General features: G+C 57.1%; 1 protein-coding gene across 6 annotated transcripts in view; it reads left to right on the forward strand.

Annotated features, from left to right (window-relative positions):
• DNMT3A (DNA methyltransferase 3 alpha) overlaps nucleotides 1-16,589 on the forward strand; it is a 232,036-nt gene that overhangs the window by 108,738 nt on the left and 106,709 nt on the right. For all 6 annotated transcript variants that reach the window (XM_039528527.1, XM_039528526.1, XM_039528529.1 and 3 more), the window contains 2 exons: nucleotides 11,033-11,079; nucleotides 12,278-12,424. In XM_039528527.1, coding sequence (XP_039384461.1) covers nucleotides 11,033-11,079; nucleotides 12,278-12,424 — 194 coding nt within the window. The remainder of the gene's footprint in view (nucleotides 1-11,032; nucleotides 11,080-12,277; nucleotides 12,425-16,589) is intronic.

Here is a 16,589-nt window from a genome sequence, read left to right on the forward strand (position 1 = left end):
AAACATGCCAGGCTTCGCCTCCGTCCACTCCAATCGTGGCTCACCTCGGTATACCACCCGAGCAGAGACAGCATAGACATGATCGTCACGATCCCCCCCCGAGCATCCTAGGCTCCCTTGACTGGTGGTCGACGCCCTCCCTGGTGTGTGCAGGGATGCCATTCCATCCACCTCACCCCTCTGCGTCCCTGATGACGGACGCCTCGTCTCTCGGCTGGGGTGCTCACCTTGGTCAGTTTCGCACTCAGGGCCTTTGGTCAGCTCAAGAGCTGGCCTTGCACGTCAATGTCCGAGAGCTGAGAGCAGTCTGCCTTGCGTGCCAGGCGTTTCAGCAGCACCTACATGGCCGTTGTGTCTCAGTGTTCACAGACAACACAACGCCCATGTATTACATAAACAAGCAGGGAGGAGCACGGTCCTCCCCTCTTTGCCAGGAAGCCATCCAGCTCTGGGACTTCTGCATAGCCCAATCGATAGCATCCTTTCTCCCAGGGGTCCGGAATACTCTGGCGGATCGCCTCAGCAGATCCTTCCTGTCTCACAGTGGTTGATTCGTCCGGACATTATCCATTCCGTTTTCCGGAAGTGGGGCTTTCCCCACATAGACCTCTTCGCTTCTCGCGAGAACAGGAAGTGCCAGACGTTCTGCTCATTCCAAGGCCTCTCCCCGGGCTCGATCTCGGATGCTTTTCTGATGTCGTGGACGAGCCAGCTGCTGTACGCTTTCCCACCGTTCCCGCTGGTTCACAGGGTCCTGCTAAAACTCCGCAGGGACAGAGCGCACCTGATCATGATCGCTCCAGCGTGGCCCAGGTAGCACTGGTACACCATGTTGCTAGACCTGTCGATAGCCAACCCGATTCCCCTGCCTCTTCGCCCAGACCTCATAACGCAGGATCATGGCAGACTTCACCAGCCAGACCTGCAATCCCTGCACCTCACAGCATGGCTGCTGCGTGGCTAAACCAATCCGAGTTACGTTGCTCTGCCTCGGTACAACAGGTTCTCCTGGGTAATAGGAAACCTTCCACTCGGTTAACGTATCTGGCCAAGTGGAAGCGTTTCTCCTGCTGGTGCGAAACGCACAATGTTACTCCCGAGATCCCGATCCATTCCATCTTGGACTACCTGTGGTCTCTCAAACAGCAGGGCCTGGCGGTGTCATCACTGAGGATGCACTTGGCAGCCATCTCTACCTTCCACCCAGGGGAGAGTGGCCGCTCCGTTTTCTCGCACCCTATGGTTTCCAGGTTCCTCAAGGGCTTGGAGCGCTTATACCCCCAAGTTTGCCGTCTCGCCCAAACCTGGGACCTCAACCTGGTTCTAACCAGACTTATGACTGCCCCATTTGAGCCGCTGGCAACCTGCTCGCTGCTATACCTGTCCTGGAAGACAGCTTTCCTCGTAGCCATTACATTGGCCAGACGAGTCTCTGAGCTTCGGGCTCTCACGGTGGACCCACCGTGTACTGTGTTTCACAAGGACAAGGTGCAGTTGCGGCCACATCTGGCCTTCCTCCCTAAGGTGGTGTCGGCCTTTCATATCAACCAGGATATCTTCCTTCCGGTCTTCTTCCCAAAGCCACACTCATCGCGAAGGGAGCAACAATTGCACTCCCTAGACGTCTGTAGGGCGCATTTTATATCGAGCGGACAAAGCCCTTTCGTAAAACACCCCAACTCTTCGTCGCAGTGGCAGACCAAATGAAGGGCCTACCTGTCTCCTCGCAGGGGATTTCTTCTTGGGTGACGTCGTGCGTCTGCAACTGCTATGACTTGGCCCATGTTCCATCGAGCCAGCTCACTGCACATTCCACCAGGGCTCGGGCTGCTTCTGCTGCCTTCCTGGCTCACGTTCCCATCCAGGAGATATGTCACGCAGCTACCTGGTCCTCGGTCCACACCTTTGCCTCACAGTATGCACTGGTCCAACAGTCCAGAGATGATGCAGCCTTTGGCTCAGCAGTTTTGCATTCTGCAACATCTCACTCCGACCCCACTGCCTAGGTAAGGCTTGGGAATCACCTAATTGGAATCGATATGAGCAAGCACTTGAAGAAGAAAAGACGGTTACTCACCTTTGTAACTGTTGTTCTTCGAGATGTGTTGCTCATATCCATTCCAAACCCGCCCTCCTTCCCCTCTGTCGGAGTAGCCGGCAAGAAGGAACTGAGGGGCGGATGGGTCGGCAGGGGTATATATCCGGCACCATAGCGGTGCCACTCCAGGGGGCACCCAGCCGACCCACCGAGTGTTGCTAGGGTAAAAATCTTCCAACTAACGTGCACGCGGCGCACGCACCTAATTGGAATGGATATGAGCAACACATGTCGAAGAACAACAGTTACAAAGGTGAGTAACCGTCTTTTCTGCAGTGCTGCCCCTGAGGCTTCCGTTGCTGTGATTGGCTGGTGAAGTGAGGCGCCAGATGTGGGTGCCAGGCAGTCGAATGGGTGGGGCTGGACTGTTGGGTCTGTGTCTAGCCCGTGGTTTCTCTGTGGGAGAGAGACCTGCAGAGTGTTTTCTTGCAGTGCAGCTCCCTGCTGCTCTTCTGAGGCTCCGGTGTGCTCAGTCACTGGCTGCAATCTCTCAGATCTGCGGTGCCCTGCAGGGCCCATGTAGCACTGCGGGTTTCTAGGAGGGGCCAGTTCCTGTGGAGACCAGCTTGCCCAGCTCGGTCACACACACAGGCTTCTTGTCCCGTGAGCCAAGAAAGCTCCTGCACTCGTTGGGCAAGTTTGTCTGCAGAGGCATCAGGAGTGAGAGGAAGATCAGATGTGCCCCCAGTATCCCACCTCCTGCCCTCTCCCAGCACCAGCCACGGCTCTGCCTTCTGTGGCTTGTGTTCCCCAGCCAGCTCCTAAACCCCTTAGGAAGCAGCCAGCTCCCAGTAGTGAGCCCCTTTCCCTCTCTGCCCAGGGGATGTCTTAGCCGCGAGATGGGTCACACTGGGCTCCCCGCTGGGAGAGCGTCTGGCTTCTCTCCTCCTGGGCCCTGCTGGTTGGGCTGGGATGTCTGAGGTTGCCCTGGCCTAGCCTGGTGCAATCTGACGTGGCTTTATGGCCAAAGGGGAGTTGGCAGAGCTGCGCCGAGCTAGGCTCCCAGCGGCTGCCCTGCGAGCTTGCTGCATTTGTGCTAGTTCTCACTAATCATTATCCTGGTTGTTAATGCTCCCCGGCAGAACTGCCTTAATTCCCAGCCCGGGCCCAGCTAGCCTGGATCCTGCCTTTGGCTGTTCCCAGATCCCCAGGCCGGAAGGGACCACAGTGATCAACTGGCCTGACCTCCTGCCTAGCACTGACCAGACACCTGCCCTACAATAATTACCCAGAGCAGATCCATTAGGGCTTTCGAATGGCCAGGGAGGGAGCATCCCTCATGGCCCTGGGGAAATTGTTTCCGTGGTTAAAGGGTGTCAGAAGAGGGTGTTCCCCTTGCTGGGCAGTACTGGGCTGTGCAGGGCATGACATGGTAGAGGTGCCAGGCCTGTAGTTAGGGCTCCCTTTGCCCAGCTCCACTTTCAGTGGTGCCTCTGCTACTGGCGTGCGGCTGCTTTCAGCTAAGAGGCGGGGTGTGTGTGTGTGTGTGCGCGCGCGCGTGTGTGTGTGTGCGCTGGGGGTTGTAGCTTTTATGAGGTGCCTGTGCAGAGCTCCGTGTGGGGCTAATGGGGGACTAGAACCCCTTTGTCAGACTGCGGCCCAAGCCCTAGCGAATCGTTGCCTTCCCTGGCCCAGTACGGGGTGCTGTTAACCCAGCCAGGGGCTCCCTGCTCCTGGCATGCATGGCCAGGGATCCTAGAAATCTGTTTGCTGCGGAAAAACGTGGAATTCGCATTTTTACAGCAAATCTTTAGTTTTTACATTTTGTGAAAAAATAACCCCCTGTACGGGGAACCCCGATCTCATGGGGACTGGGGCCAGATCGCATCACAAGAAATGGGGGTAATCAGGAGAACTGGCAAAGATCTTTCTGGCCCTTATTTTCCGATGTGGTGGGGCTCAGGCAGCCAGCCCTACATGGCTGGGACTGAGCACCCCAGCCTCTGCTGCTGTCAGGCCCAGGCAGCTGGGAGTTCAGTCAATACGGAGAACCAGATAGTGGTGGCTCGGCTAAACGGGGTTCTGCTGTATAGAATACAGACCGGGAAGTATTTGGTGTATGTAAGAACTACAAATAGCAATGCTATGAATTGTATTGTATTGTAATGATTGGTAGGCGTTGAACATTGTGTTCAGCTGACACCTGCGTATGTTGCGGCTAGAGAAGTTAACTTCAGTGTTTCATTTTCATTGTGGAAAAACGCCAATTTTTGTTGGTTTTATCAGAGAATTTTGGGTTTTTATCACGGAAAACGGGGATCCCTGCTCCAGGCTCTCCCTGGCCTGTAATGCAGTAGAGGTGTGGCTCAAGGAGAGTCCACGCTGCGGGGCGGAGTGGAGGACCCCCAGCAGGGATGCAGAAACCAGGATCCGTCAGGAGTCGGCCCCAATGCTCTGCAGGGGCAGGAAGAGCCAGGATTGCAGTTTCCTCGCCAGCAGCAAGGCCTTGGTATTGGACCAGCAGAGGTTTCGGGGTCTGGAAATAAGCTCAGTCCTGGCAGGCCAGAGAGACGGGCTGCTGCACCCTTGGCACAAGGCCCCCACACGACAGGAGGCCAACTGCACCTGAATAATCCGGGGTGGGGGTCAGCGTCAGGCAGGCTGCGGGCACTGCACAGACACATGGGGGCACAGTGCCTGCCCCTGGAGCTTGGGGCAGGGAGATGGCTGCAAATACAAGCAAAGGGGGTCAGCCAGCGCTCGCACTCCAGTGATCCTGGGGATGGAGGTGGGGAGAGCAGGCTCTGGTCCCTGGGTCCCGGTGAGGGGCTCGGGATTCCCCCCCAATCAGTGCTTCCCCTGCAGAGGTGGGGAGGGAGCAGCCAAGGCTTCATGGAGCCGCACGTCAGGTTGTAGCCTCAGGAGCCCGTAAACCCTGGTGGGCTGAGCTGCTCTGCTCGGTGGGGAAAGTGGGGCAACAGGCGAGGCCTGGCTGCCCCTTTCCCAGGCTGCCCTCCTTGTGCCGTGGCTGGGAAGGGGAAGCCTTGTGCTCGTCCCTAGCCCGTGTCACTGAGCAGGCTCCTCCCTGCTCCCTGCTCCCCTTCCCTTCCATGGCTTGTTAACTGCTCTAGCAGGCTCTGAGCTGCCTCTGCTGCCCTGGGGTCCCTGCTTCTGGTCTGTACTGTACCCTCACTCTTGTGTTATAAGGCAGGGAAAAAAGATGCTCCTAATCCCTTCTCTGCATACAGACATTCTCTCAGAGAGCAGAACACCGTAGCGTCACATCAAAATGAACAGTAGCTCTTCACAGTCTGGTTTGGACTTAACTATCTTGAGCAATTTTGTATCATCTGTAAATTTTGCCACCTCGGTGTTGACCCCTTTTCCAGATCATTTACGAATGTGTTGAACAGCACTGGGCCCAGTACAGAGCCCTGGGGACACCACTATTTACCTCTCTCCATTCTGAAAACTGAGCATTTATTCCTGCCCTTTGTTTCCTGTCTTTTAACCAGTTACTGACCCATGAGAGAACCTTCCCTCTTATCCCATGACAGCTTATTTTGCTCAAGAGCCTTTGGTGAGGGACCTTGTCAAAGGCTTTCTGAAAATCTAAGTGCGTTATATCCACTGGATCCCCCCCCCCCTTGTCCACATGCTTGTTGACCCCCTCAGAGAATTCTAATAGATTGGTGAGGCAGGATTTCCCTTTACAAAAACCATATTGACTCTTCCCCAACATGTTGTTTTCATGTATGTGATAATTCTGTGCTTTACTGTAGTTTCAGCAGGTTTGTCTGGTGCTGAAGTTAGGCTTACCGGCCTGTAATTGCCAGGATCGCCTCTGAAGCTTTTATTAAAAATTGGTGTTAAATCAGCTGTCCTCCGGTCAGTTGGTACTAAGGCTGATTTAAGCAATAGGTTATGTGCCACAGTTAGGAGTTCTGCAATTTCACATTTGAGTTCCTTCAGACCTCTTGGGTGATGCCACCTGGTGCTGGTGACCTATTACTGTTTAGTTTATCAATTTGTTCCAAAACCTCCTCTAATGACACCTCAATCTGGGACAGTTTCTCAGATTTGTTACCTAAAAAGAATGTGTGGAGATCTCCCCCATGTCCTCTGCAGTGAAGACCGATGGTGTTGTGAGGGAACACCACGTTCCAGGATGGCTGCATTTGCCAGTTGATTTTCCAGTCACAGGCTCTCCTGATACCAGCATCCTCTCTCTGGGATGTCTTTAATTGCTTTTGGGTCCATTCCTGCAACCCCCTTCCCTCCGTTGTTCCAGTGGATGAACCGGGGACATGGGCGCTTCTGCAAATTAGGGGAAGAGAGGCACACCCATTCTCCTGGGGAACTCACGCCTTGCTCTCCTGCGTGGGGCAGTGTTTGCCATCAGCCTCCCACCAAGGCCATCAAGACCCTGCTTAGGGCCTGGCCTGTATGTGAGTGTGAAATCGTAGCACTGCAGTTTCTCCAGCTGCCTGGCACGCTGTGCCTCCGGATTGCTGGCTCTAAAGTGCCATTGCAGGGAAGCAGGGTGCGTCCTGGCCATAAACGTCAATACTTTGCCTCTCACCCCATAACAACTTAGCTTCATGTGCTGGCCCTTGTCAAAGGCCTTTTGACAGTCCAGTCATAGTGTTTAAGGCCAGAAGGGGCCACCTGACCACGCAGTCTGACCTCCTGTATAGCACAGGCCAGGAATACCACCCAGCCTCCACACACTAACCCAGCAACCGTGTTCCACCAAAGGGCTGCAGCCCACAGGAGACGAGGCTGTTACGTGCCACTGGGAGAGACTAGGAGGGAGCCAGGTGCACTAGTGCCTGCGGCCTCCACCATGGCAAGGGAATAGGGTGAGAGACACCCAGCTAAGCCTGGCCAGTGACCTGCACCCACACGCTGCAGAGGGAGGCAAAAAAACCCCAAGGTCTCTGCCAATCTGCTCTGGGGAAGAATTCCTTCCCGACCCCGCATATGGCAATCAGCTAGACCCTGAGCGTGTGATCAAGAACCAGCCAGCCAAGCACCTGAGAGAGAGAACGCTCAGAGCCCTGTGTCCATCTCCAGCCACAGCCATCCCTGATGCATCAGAGGATGGAGATAAAACACCAGAACAAACCCCGAATACAGCAGGGAGCAGAAAATCCATTCCTGACCCCTGCCGGGTTGACACCCTGAAGCATGAGCTTTAGGAATAACACAGCCCTGCCCCCTTCCACCACAAACAACGCCATCCTATAATCACACTCAGAAACGGGCCCAGCTCGCTCTTCAGACTAGTTACGCTGTTTGCCCCCAGGACTCCTGCTCACCCCTCTGATGGCTAGAAACCACCTAATTTCCAGCTGGAATTTGTTCCTGACCAGTTTAGCCCCATTTGTTCTTGTGTCAGCATTGTCCTATAGCGTCAGTAGCTCTTCCCCTCCCTGGGGTGTGCCCCCTACTGCGTTCATGGCGTGCAGTGAGATCCCTCCCTCCCCGCCGCCTTCTGCTGGACTGAACAAGCCAGGCTGTGCCAGGCTCCTCTCAGAGGACAGGCCCTCCTGGGCGGTGGTGTAATAGGCCAGGGGAGCTAAGCCTCCCAAAACCCAGGCCGTGGCCCCGCCAGCACTCCGCCCTGAGGCCCCGCCATTGGTCCGCCTCTCCCCTGAAGCTCACAGGGGCTTGACTAGGGCCAGGCAGCAGCCCAGGGTGGCTCGGCCTGGCCAGTGGCTTCGGCTAGCAGGCGGTTCAGGGTCCAGTGGGGATCTTGGGCTACTCTGGCTCCAGCAGGCAAAGTGTGGGGGGGCCCTTGGGTGGGGTAGGGGGCACTGTAGGCCCTGCATTCCCCTGATCATCCTAGCAGCTCTTCTCTGCAGCTGTTCCAGTGTAAGTTCATCTTTCTTGAACATGGGTGTCCAGAACCGTCCCCAGGATTCCAAACGAGGACTTCCCAGTGCCGTGTGCAATGGCGTTAATACTTCCCTAGCTCTGCTGGAAATGCCTCTGCTGATCCAGCCTAGGAGCGCATGTGCCTTTTTCACAGACACCTCACATTGGTGGCTCATAGTCATCCTGTGATGGACCCACACACCCAGGTCTCTCTCCTTGCTGTCGCTTCTTCTTTAGCCACTACTTCATTGTCATGTGTAAATCATTGTAAGAGATCAGAGAGACACCTTTCCTTCGCAGAATCCATGCTGGTTAGACCCCCTCAGACCTGGACCTTCCAGGCACTTGGTGATTCTGTTTTCAATTATTGTTTCAACCCAGTTCGCCCGGTAGGAATTCCCTGGATTACGCCTAATGCCTCTTTTAGCATCTTGGTGATGGTCTCTCAACCCCTGGTTAGCTGGATATGGGCTAGTCAGAGGCCAGTGGTGCCTTTCCTGTGCCAGTCAAAGGGGCAGCAGGAGACCCGTCTCCCTCGGCGTTAGGCCCAGAGCTCTGGGCACTGCCTCCAGCCATGCTCTGTGCTGGGCTCTGCACCCATGTTTTTGGTGTGTCTCCCGCTTGACAGAGAAAAAGGCAGGATTCTCCAGGGGTTGGAGCCCCGAGGGCTATGGGGCAGCTGCTCAGAGCTAACCACAGGACTGGCCAGGGCTTGTTTTATTAACCAAACCCCATCAGAGCAGTCTCTGTGTTCTGGCTGTGATAGCATCTTCCAGCAAGCTCTTCCCGCCGGCTGCGCGGGGAGTGTACGCTGGACGGCTGGGATTCATTCTGCTGCGGTTTGGATCGCCTGCCAACTTCCCTCCCTTCTGGGACGCTGCCAGTGTGTGTAACTGCTGCCCTGCGTCCCACACCCTCCCCATCACACCTCGGGGGCTGCTCTTCCTGCAGCGCCCCGGAAGCGGCTCCTCTCTTCCTGGCAGGAACGCGGCACTGCTGGGAGCCAGTCCCTCTGGGCCCTAGATGGCTGTGTCTCTCCTGCAGCGAGTGCAGGAGCAGAGATGCAAGAGACCCAAGGGGTCAGGACTATGGAGAGGGGGTAGCCCATTCCCAGGGCTTTTGATTTCCTGTTGGCCAGGAGCGGGAGTGTGCATGCTGGGGGGAGCTACTCTGATCCCAGCGGGAGACAGCAGCGTTCCCAGCCCCTTAGCAGAGGCTTTTCTCCAGATGCTGGATTCCAGCTCCTAGAATCAGCCCTTCCCCTGCCCAGGGCCCATTGCTGCTGTGCCGATCAGGGACCAGGGTTTGGGCTCTGCCCCACTGAGAACAGATGCTCAGGGCAGCACTGCTCTCCTGTCACTACCACCTCCGAGGAGGTGCCTCTGCCCTGCTTGTTGCAGAGCTCTTTTTAAATATATATATATATAGAGAGAGAGAGACCTATCTCATAGAGCTGGAAGGGACCCTGAAAGGTCATGGAGTCAAGTCCAGCCCCCTGCCTTCACTAGCAGGACCAATTTTTGCCCCAGATCCCTAAGTGGCCTTCTCAAGGATTGAACTCACAACCCTGGGTTTAGCAGGCCAATGCTCAAACCACTGAGCTAGCCCTCCCCCACTTCCTTTCCCTCTCTCTAGGACCCAGGCCATGGGGCTCCAGGCCTGCCTAGAGCAGTGCCCAGCTTGTGGGGAGTGGCCGTGGAACGCCCTCCCTCACCTGGGCCCCGAGCCTGAGGAATCTGTGAGCGAGGCCCAGCCCCCGTCAGCGTTTGTGGCAGTGTGCGAGCAGGACTGCGACTCTGTCAGTGTGCGTGCACTCAGCCTGGGAGCTCTTCTGCACCCAGGAGCCTCCCTGCCTTCCCTGGCAGGATCCATCCCGGGGCAAACGGAGGAGTCCCGAGGGACCCGGCGTTTGGCAGTGTCTCTCCCAGGCCCTAGTGGGAGTTTGTGTGCCAAGCCCAGTTCCCAGGCCGGGGCAGGGCAGCGTGCATGGCTTGCCTTTCCCAAGAGACGCCCCAGGCTGCAGTGGTGTCGCTCAGGCCGAGCGTGTAGCAGCAAAGCCGGGCTAGGCCAGGGCTGGACTGTGGGGGATACTCTGGGGCTGGAGGGGAATCAGCAGAGCTGGCTGGGGGGTCACAGGACTGGAAGGACAGGGTGGGCTGCCAGAGTAGGCTGAGGGGCCGCGTCAGAGCTGGGCTTGGGGAGACCAGGGCTGGAAGTTCAGGGGGGCTGTGGGTCAGGATCGAGGGACCCCAGCGGAGCTGTGGGAGTACAGTGCAGTGGTATCTGAGCCTTGCATTTATGAACCCTAAAAATCCACTAAACACACCTTTACCAAAAGGCGGAGCCTCCCCCCTCGCCCCTCACGGTAACTCACACTCAGCCCCCCCTCGTGTTTGGCCTCAGAACATGGTCGCTTTGAACGTGTCAAGGGTTCGCAGCCTCAGAAACGGTTGGTTTTATTTTTAGCTGCTTTCCCAGCAGCGGCTCTGCACGTACCTGCAAGGCAGCGAGATGTACCGATAACACAGGAAACCAGAAACCTTTGCATAGTGCTGTGAACACTTCCCTTCTTGCCCTGCCCCCTAGCCGGTGTGTGCCCATTTCCGGGGGTCACCGCCACCCCGGCGGCGTCCCGAGGCCTCCAGGCAACGCTACTCCCTGGTGCCGCGGGACAAGGCCGCTGGAGTTGGAGACTATAATGGGAGAGCAGTTGTCCCCCCATTAGCCCGGCCCAGGGAAGGCGCCCGTGAGACCTCATTCCCAGGAGCACAGGAGGGCCTGGAGCCCTTGCCCTGAGCCGGGCGGGGGAGAGGCAGTCAGAATTGTCAGGCAGGCATAGGAGACTCCCCCCTTGGGGGCAGTGGGGAAAGGACCCACTGGGCCCCACCACTGGGACACAGTGGGGTAGCTGAGGGCTGGCACAGTGAATTGTGACTCCAGGGTAGATGCTCCCAGAGGCAGAGGGTTCCAGGAGGCCAGTGCAGTGGTATTGCCCAGCTGGCCTTTCTGCGCTGAACTGGCCTTTGTGTCCCTTGGGATCTGGCTCAGCCCCTCGTGTGCTGAGCTGCAGCTCCCGCCCGGCTGACGTGCAGTCTCTGTGTTCTGTGTTTGCAGGCAAAGAAGAGAAGGAAGAAGCTAACTATGACTCCCTGAAAATGGAGGCAAGTATGTGCCAGGCTTGCCACCCTGGGGACTCCACTGCCCTGCCTTGCCTAAGCCACCGAGCTAAGTCAGGCTGGGAGCTGCGACTCCTGCCCTCCAGAAGCAAGAGCACAGGCAGAATCAAGTGGCCCCTGGCCACATGGCCAAGTTCCTGTCAGGCTGCAGCCTGGCGTCTGGGGAGGGCATGTCCAAGCCCCGGGCAATCAGAGACGGGTACAGGAAGCTGCTGCATTGAGCATGAGAGGCTGGCTAGGTCCAGTGCAGCACAATGGATGGTCTCTACAGGGCGTGGGTCAGCACATGGGGGCCTGGACACTAGGGTCCCCTATCGCCCCAGAAGGCCCCAGGCACTAGAGCCCTCTAGAGACCCAGGGGTCTCATTCCAGAGCCCATTAGCTCCAGAGTGAGGCCCTGATCCCAGAGCCTCTGCTACATATCGGGACATGATTGCAGGTGTGTGTGCACAGATCAGACACACACACAGTGGTGTCTACGGTGGGCTCTGGCTAATGTAGATTTCGCTCTGGCTCTGGGTATCCAGTAGGTCTCAGTGCTAAGCGTCTCTGTCTCTGGAATGCACTCCTGTAGGAGGCTGGCAGAGAAATTCGGATTGAATGGGTCTGACTGCCAGTTCCGCTACGGGCTCTGGGGTGAGCGCTGAGCCCTGGCCGCCTGGCATCCGGCATGGGCTGGGCTGGCGCTTCCCAGGTTAATTCCTGCAGCTCGGTCCTGCTCAGCCTCCCAGCCGCTGCGTTGCTAGAACCCATCCTGGGAGAGGCTAATTTTTCTCTGGAGGGAAAAGTGGGAGCCGCAGAAACAGTGGAGGGACTGAGGGGATGCAGGGGCCCTGGCACCCTGCTCTAGCCTCAGAGCTAGCATGCTTTTGAGCTGGTGTAGCCACAGGTAAAACCTGGCCTGGATTTGGGTGCCTCACGCTCTGGCAGTGATATGGCCCTGCCCTGAGCACTGGCACTGGGAGTCAGGAGCCTGGGATCTAGTCCCTGCTCTGCTGCTGACTCACTACATGGCCTGGGGTGGGTGAGTCCCTTCCCTGCTCTGTCCCCTGTTCAATGGAATCGTGCTCCTCCCTCACTGCCTTGTTTCCCCAGCGAGCCCCAGACCCCATGTCCCCAGAGCTGTGAGCAGAGAAGCCAGCCCCTTTCAGCCTGTCTCTCCTCTCTCACTGCCTGCAAGCAGGGATCCCGAGGCCGCCTGCGTGGCGGGCTGGGCTGGGAGTCAAGCCTGCGTCAGAGGCCCATGCAGCGGCTCACCTTCCAGGCGGGGGACCCGTACTACATCAGCAAGAGGAAGCGAGACGAGTGGCTGGCCAGATGGAAAAGGGAGGTAAGGATACGGATTCTGCCTTGCCTGGGCGCAGGCCAGTTCACCCTGTGAGGGGTGCGTTCTGCCAGCCATAGGTAGCAGTGACACTGCGCTTCGTCTCCGTGGGGCAGGGCTGGGCAGGCGAGCGGCACCGAGTGGTCTGAGTATCGCCAAATCCCCGTGGGATTCAGCCCGGCCTCAGAGTTCTCCCCCCGCTCACATGCCCCCAGGCTGTTTGATCCCCCACTCTTATGACAGCTTTCGCATGTTGGTGGCAACTCGGCTGAAGCTGACACCTCTCCCCATCACAGACGCAGGTTTCAGAGGAGCACCCAGCCCTCCAGAGCAGGGAGAGCCTTCCAGTCGAGCTGTGCTGCTGCCTGTTCAACGGGGTAGGCGAGGAAATGGTTGGATGAGGCCTTTGTGTTTGAACCAGTCCCTTTAGATGGAGGGGCAGCAAGAAATTGGTGACTGTCCGTTGATCACTGCAGCTCCTGGGGACAGCAGAAACGCAGACCTCTGTGCGCCAAAAGCACAGGCCCTCCCGCTTGAACTAAAGGAGACTCTGTTAGCGGTGAGCAGCGCAGGGCCTTTAGCGCACAGACAGGCTAGCCAGCTTCTGACAGCACCATTAATTGTCTCCGGATAGCCCCGTGAACACTCACGTGCTTTGCAGCCCCGTCAAGAGGAGTCTGTAGCTGAGAGCAAAGCTCGGGGAGGTGTGGTGCACACTCAGGAGGTCAGGCCAGGATGTGGGTTACAGCAGGAAGGATCTGCCTCCTTTCTAGTCTCATTCTCTCTCTCCAAAGCCCCCCGCCCCCCTCCTCTGGCCTTGCCATCGTGAGCAGCAGGGGCTTCTGGGAACTCTGGGGGGCAGCAGAGCCGAACACTAGACAGCATTCTTTGAAATGGTTCCCGCGCAGGAACTGTATCTCCATGGAAATATTTCTGTTAGGCCTTCAAGTAAGTCTGCCCAGGACAGGGGTAGGAGCGAAGGTCGAGAATATGGTTGGGATCTCCAGGGTGAGCCAGCGCAGGCAGTCGTGCATGAAGGTAACTGACAGGTTAGCATTCGGTTTCCATGTTTTTGTTCTGTTTTATTAAAGACTGGGCCACGTTCCCCGCTGTCCTTGCTGAGGTGCAGGGCTGGCTCGAGGGAGCTTACTCCCAATTTACAGCGTGGAAATGAGAGCAGAGCCTGGGCTGTTGTCTCTATGCCAGTGACCACACAAATTATGGAAACCAAGATTTCAGCTAAATGACTGTAACCTTTCCCCACCGAGGCTGTTTTCACTCACTGTGGTCAGTGAGACTAGAGCGGTCAGTGTAATTTCCTGTTTCTAGTCAGCTTCAGGTACATATTGTCCTGCCCCCCAGCCCAGCCTTGTTGGGTTTGGGTTGTGGAGGCTGCCTGGGAATGCTCACAACCGAACAGCAGCTGGTTGGACAGAAGGACTCGTGTTGCTGAGCTGTGGCTGTGCGAGGCAGAAGCGGGCGAAGCAGTGGCTCAGGGCCCCGCTTAGAGTGACTGTACTTACTGAACACGTGCGGGTTGGGTTGCTGCTCTTTTGGTTTGTGGAATAATGTAAGCAGAACTTTCGGGGGTGGAGGAGGGGTAAGAGGGAGCCCCAAAATATCCTTGCTTAGGGCCCCATGGGCCAGCACCACGTGTGTTCATGAGACTGGATGTTATTTTCCAAAACCGGAACGTGGGGCCTCAAATGCCGCTGTCTTGTTAAGTAGCATTTGTCTCCTCCCCTCTGGTGGCGCTCCCCGGGCTGTGCTGGACTCTCGGGAACGCCCGGCTGCTGGGCTCTGCTAACCAGCTCTGCGTTCAAGTGCAGGTCACATGGCCACAAGGGGATGGCTTCCTTGAGACCCTCCTTTGTGTGCTGCTCTTCTGCCCTTGCCCTCTGGCAGGGACCGGTGCTGGCAGCTGCCATGGCCAGCAGCTGATGGCCGAGGAGATCTGAGCTTGGACAGGGGGCACCAGGGGGCAGTGGAGTCGTCTTTTCTGTCCGTGTGCTGGTGGCCTGGGGCCTCGTGGGGTGGCTTTCCTTTCTGCATCAGGCTCTTTTCCTGTTTGTGTCTATTCCTCTCCCTCTCAGGCGGTTTTCTTGTCCCTAACCAGACCCCAGAGGGCAGGTCCTCCAGGTTCACCATGTGATGATGTCACACAATGAATCCGTGCCTCTCTGGTTCCTGGCATCTGCCACTGAACCCTGCCCCGTTGGGTCCCTCCCTCCCGTACCCCACTCCCCATGCACTGGGAATCCCCAGGGCTGCTGACAAACAGTGGGGAGGAGCTGGAGGAGGAAAGCCTTCCACTGAGTCCCTGTCCCGCTCTCTTGGATCTGGGCAAGCAGCAGCGCACCTGAGCCGGCCAGAATGCAGCCAGGACTCGGCTTTTTGCCTTGTGTTAGCAGGCAGAGGCCCCGTGGTTGGGCTAGGCACTGTGTGGACATGGAGTGAGACAGGCCGTGCCCCAGGAGCTGATAGTGTAGGCGAGGGGGAGAGGGGAAGGACGCACAAGGAGGCGAACAGACTGACCTGGGGCCCCACAGCTGCCAATGTAAGCCAGGTTTCCTGCCTGCCCGCCTCTCGGGGCTAAGCAAAGTGCTGGAGAGTTCCAGTAAGGTCCTTTGGCCTCTCGCTCTGGCTGTGTCCTGGGGACTCCTGCACCCGAGGGGAGCGTGCAGGAAGCTGCCTGGAGGGCGTCTGGACTGCAGGGCGAGTCCTAGATTCCACAGGGCAGAAGGGACCGCTGTGATCATCCTGTCACTCCGGTTTGAACTAGAGCAGATCTCGTAGAATCATCCAGTCTTGCTTTCACATTGCCAGGGCTGGGGAAGGGTAAGTTGTTCCCATGGTTAATTCTCCTCACTCTTAAACACTGGCACCTTCTTTCCAGCCTGAATGTGTCTAACTTCCACCTCCCCACCCTGCATCTTGTTAGGCGGATCTCTGCTGGATTGAAGAGCTCGTTGTAACACATTTGATCCCCAAGTCCTTGCCTTTTCTCTGCTTCCCAAGGGGATCGTTCCTTTTCTCTTGGTTGCCAGGAGAACCAAGACAAACATAATGCGATTAAACTAAAAAGAAACCAGAGTAAATAAATCCAGGCTGCAGGGGGCTGTGCCACAAGGCCAGGGCCTGCCTCTGTCCTGCATGGAGGAACCAGCTGCATCTTTGCTGTCTAGGAGCAAAGACTGCTCATCCCAGCATGCACTGCTCTGTTCTGACCCAACAGGCTTGGTCCCATTTCGTGCTGGGATGGGAATTCATTCCTCAGGCTGTTTGGAACACTGGATGCTGTGGCCTGTAGTCCATGGGCTGAGAGCTGGTGTGTAGTACGCTGTGGATTTTCTTGGACTGCCCTTTGGTCCCCCTTTGACCTACAGCCTTCAGTTCTATCTCAAGGCCTCAAAGGGAGACAGTAGGTGGGGGGGTCCCCCCCGGAGGGAAGGACCCTCCATGTGTCAGCTGGTTGTAATGTGGAATGTCCACCTCTGTGTGTTCTTGGCCTCGACCTCATCCTGTAGCTGCCAGTGCTAAGGGACTGGTGCACTGCAAGGCATGAGAGCCGCACGGTAGTTGCGTAGATCCTGGTGTGAGCCGTAGAACAAGGGGAACGTCAGGACTGGCTGCAGAGTGCACAGGGTTCTCCAGGAGAGCCAGGCCCCTGCCCTGAACAGACACGCCCGGTGAATGCAAAGCAGCTTCTTGTCTGAGTTCTTTGCAGGATGGTTGTCAGGGTTGGTATGAGCTGGGGTGGGGGCAGCACAGTCTGAGCACTGCACAGCGTGGGAGGCATCGGCAGGAAATGCTTCTGTGGCAGGGATTGCAGACACCTGTCTCCACACTGGATGGGTGGCACAGATGCCGTGGAGACAGCACTCAGTCACAGTGAGGGAGCCTGCCCGAAGCCCCCCTCTGCCACGTCCTTGTCCCCTTTCTAGCTGCGGTGAAGGAGTGACAAACCTCCGGGCCACAATCTGGGGGGTTATGGCTATTGGGCAAGCAGCAGAGAACAGACTAGAAGCCAGGGAGTGAGGGACACCGGCTTCTCACAAAAAACAAGTGGATAATTCCCCACCCCAAAATAACCCCCCTCCTCATCTGTATGTGCTCAGGTTCTGGTGGTGCAGCTGCCCTTGGCTGATGGGCACAAGCATCCATCATCTTC

The sequence above is a fragment of the Mauremys reevesii genome, linkage group 3, assembly GCF_016161935.1.
Source record: "Mauremys reevesii isolate NIE-2019 linkage group 3, ASM1616193v1, whole genome shotgun sequence".
Classification (NCBI taxonomy): Eukaryota; Metazoa; Chordata; order Testudines; family Geoemydidae; genus Mauremys; species Mauremys reevesii.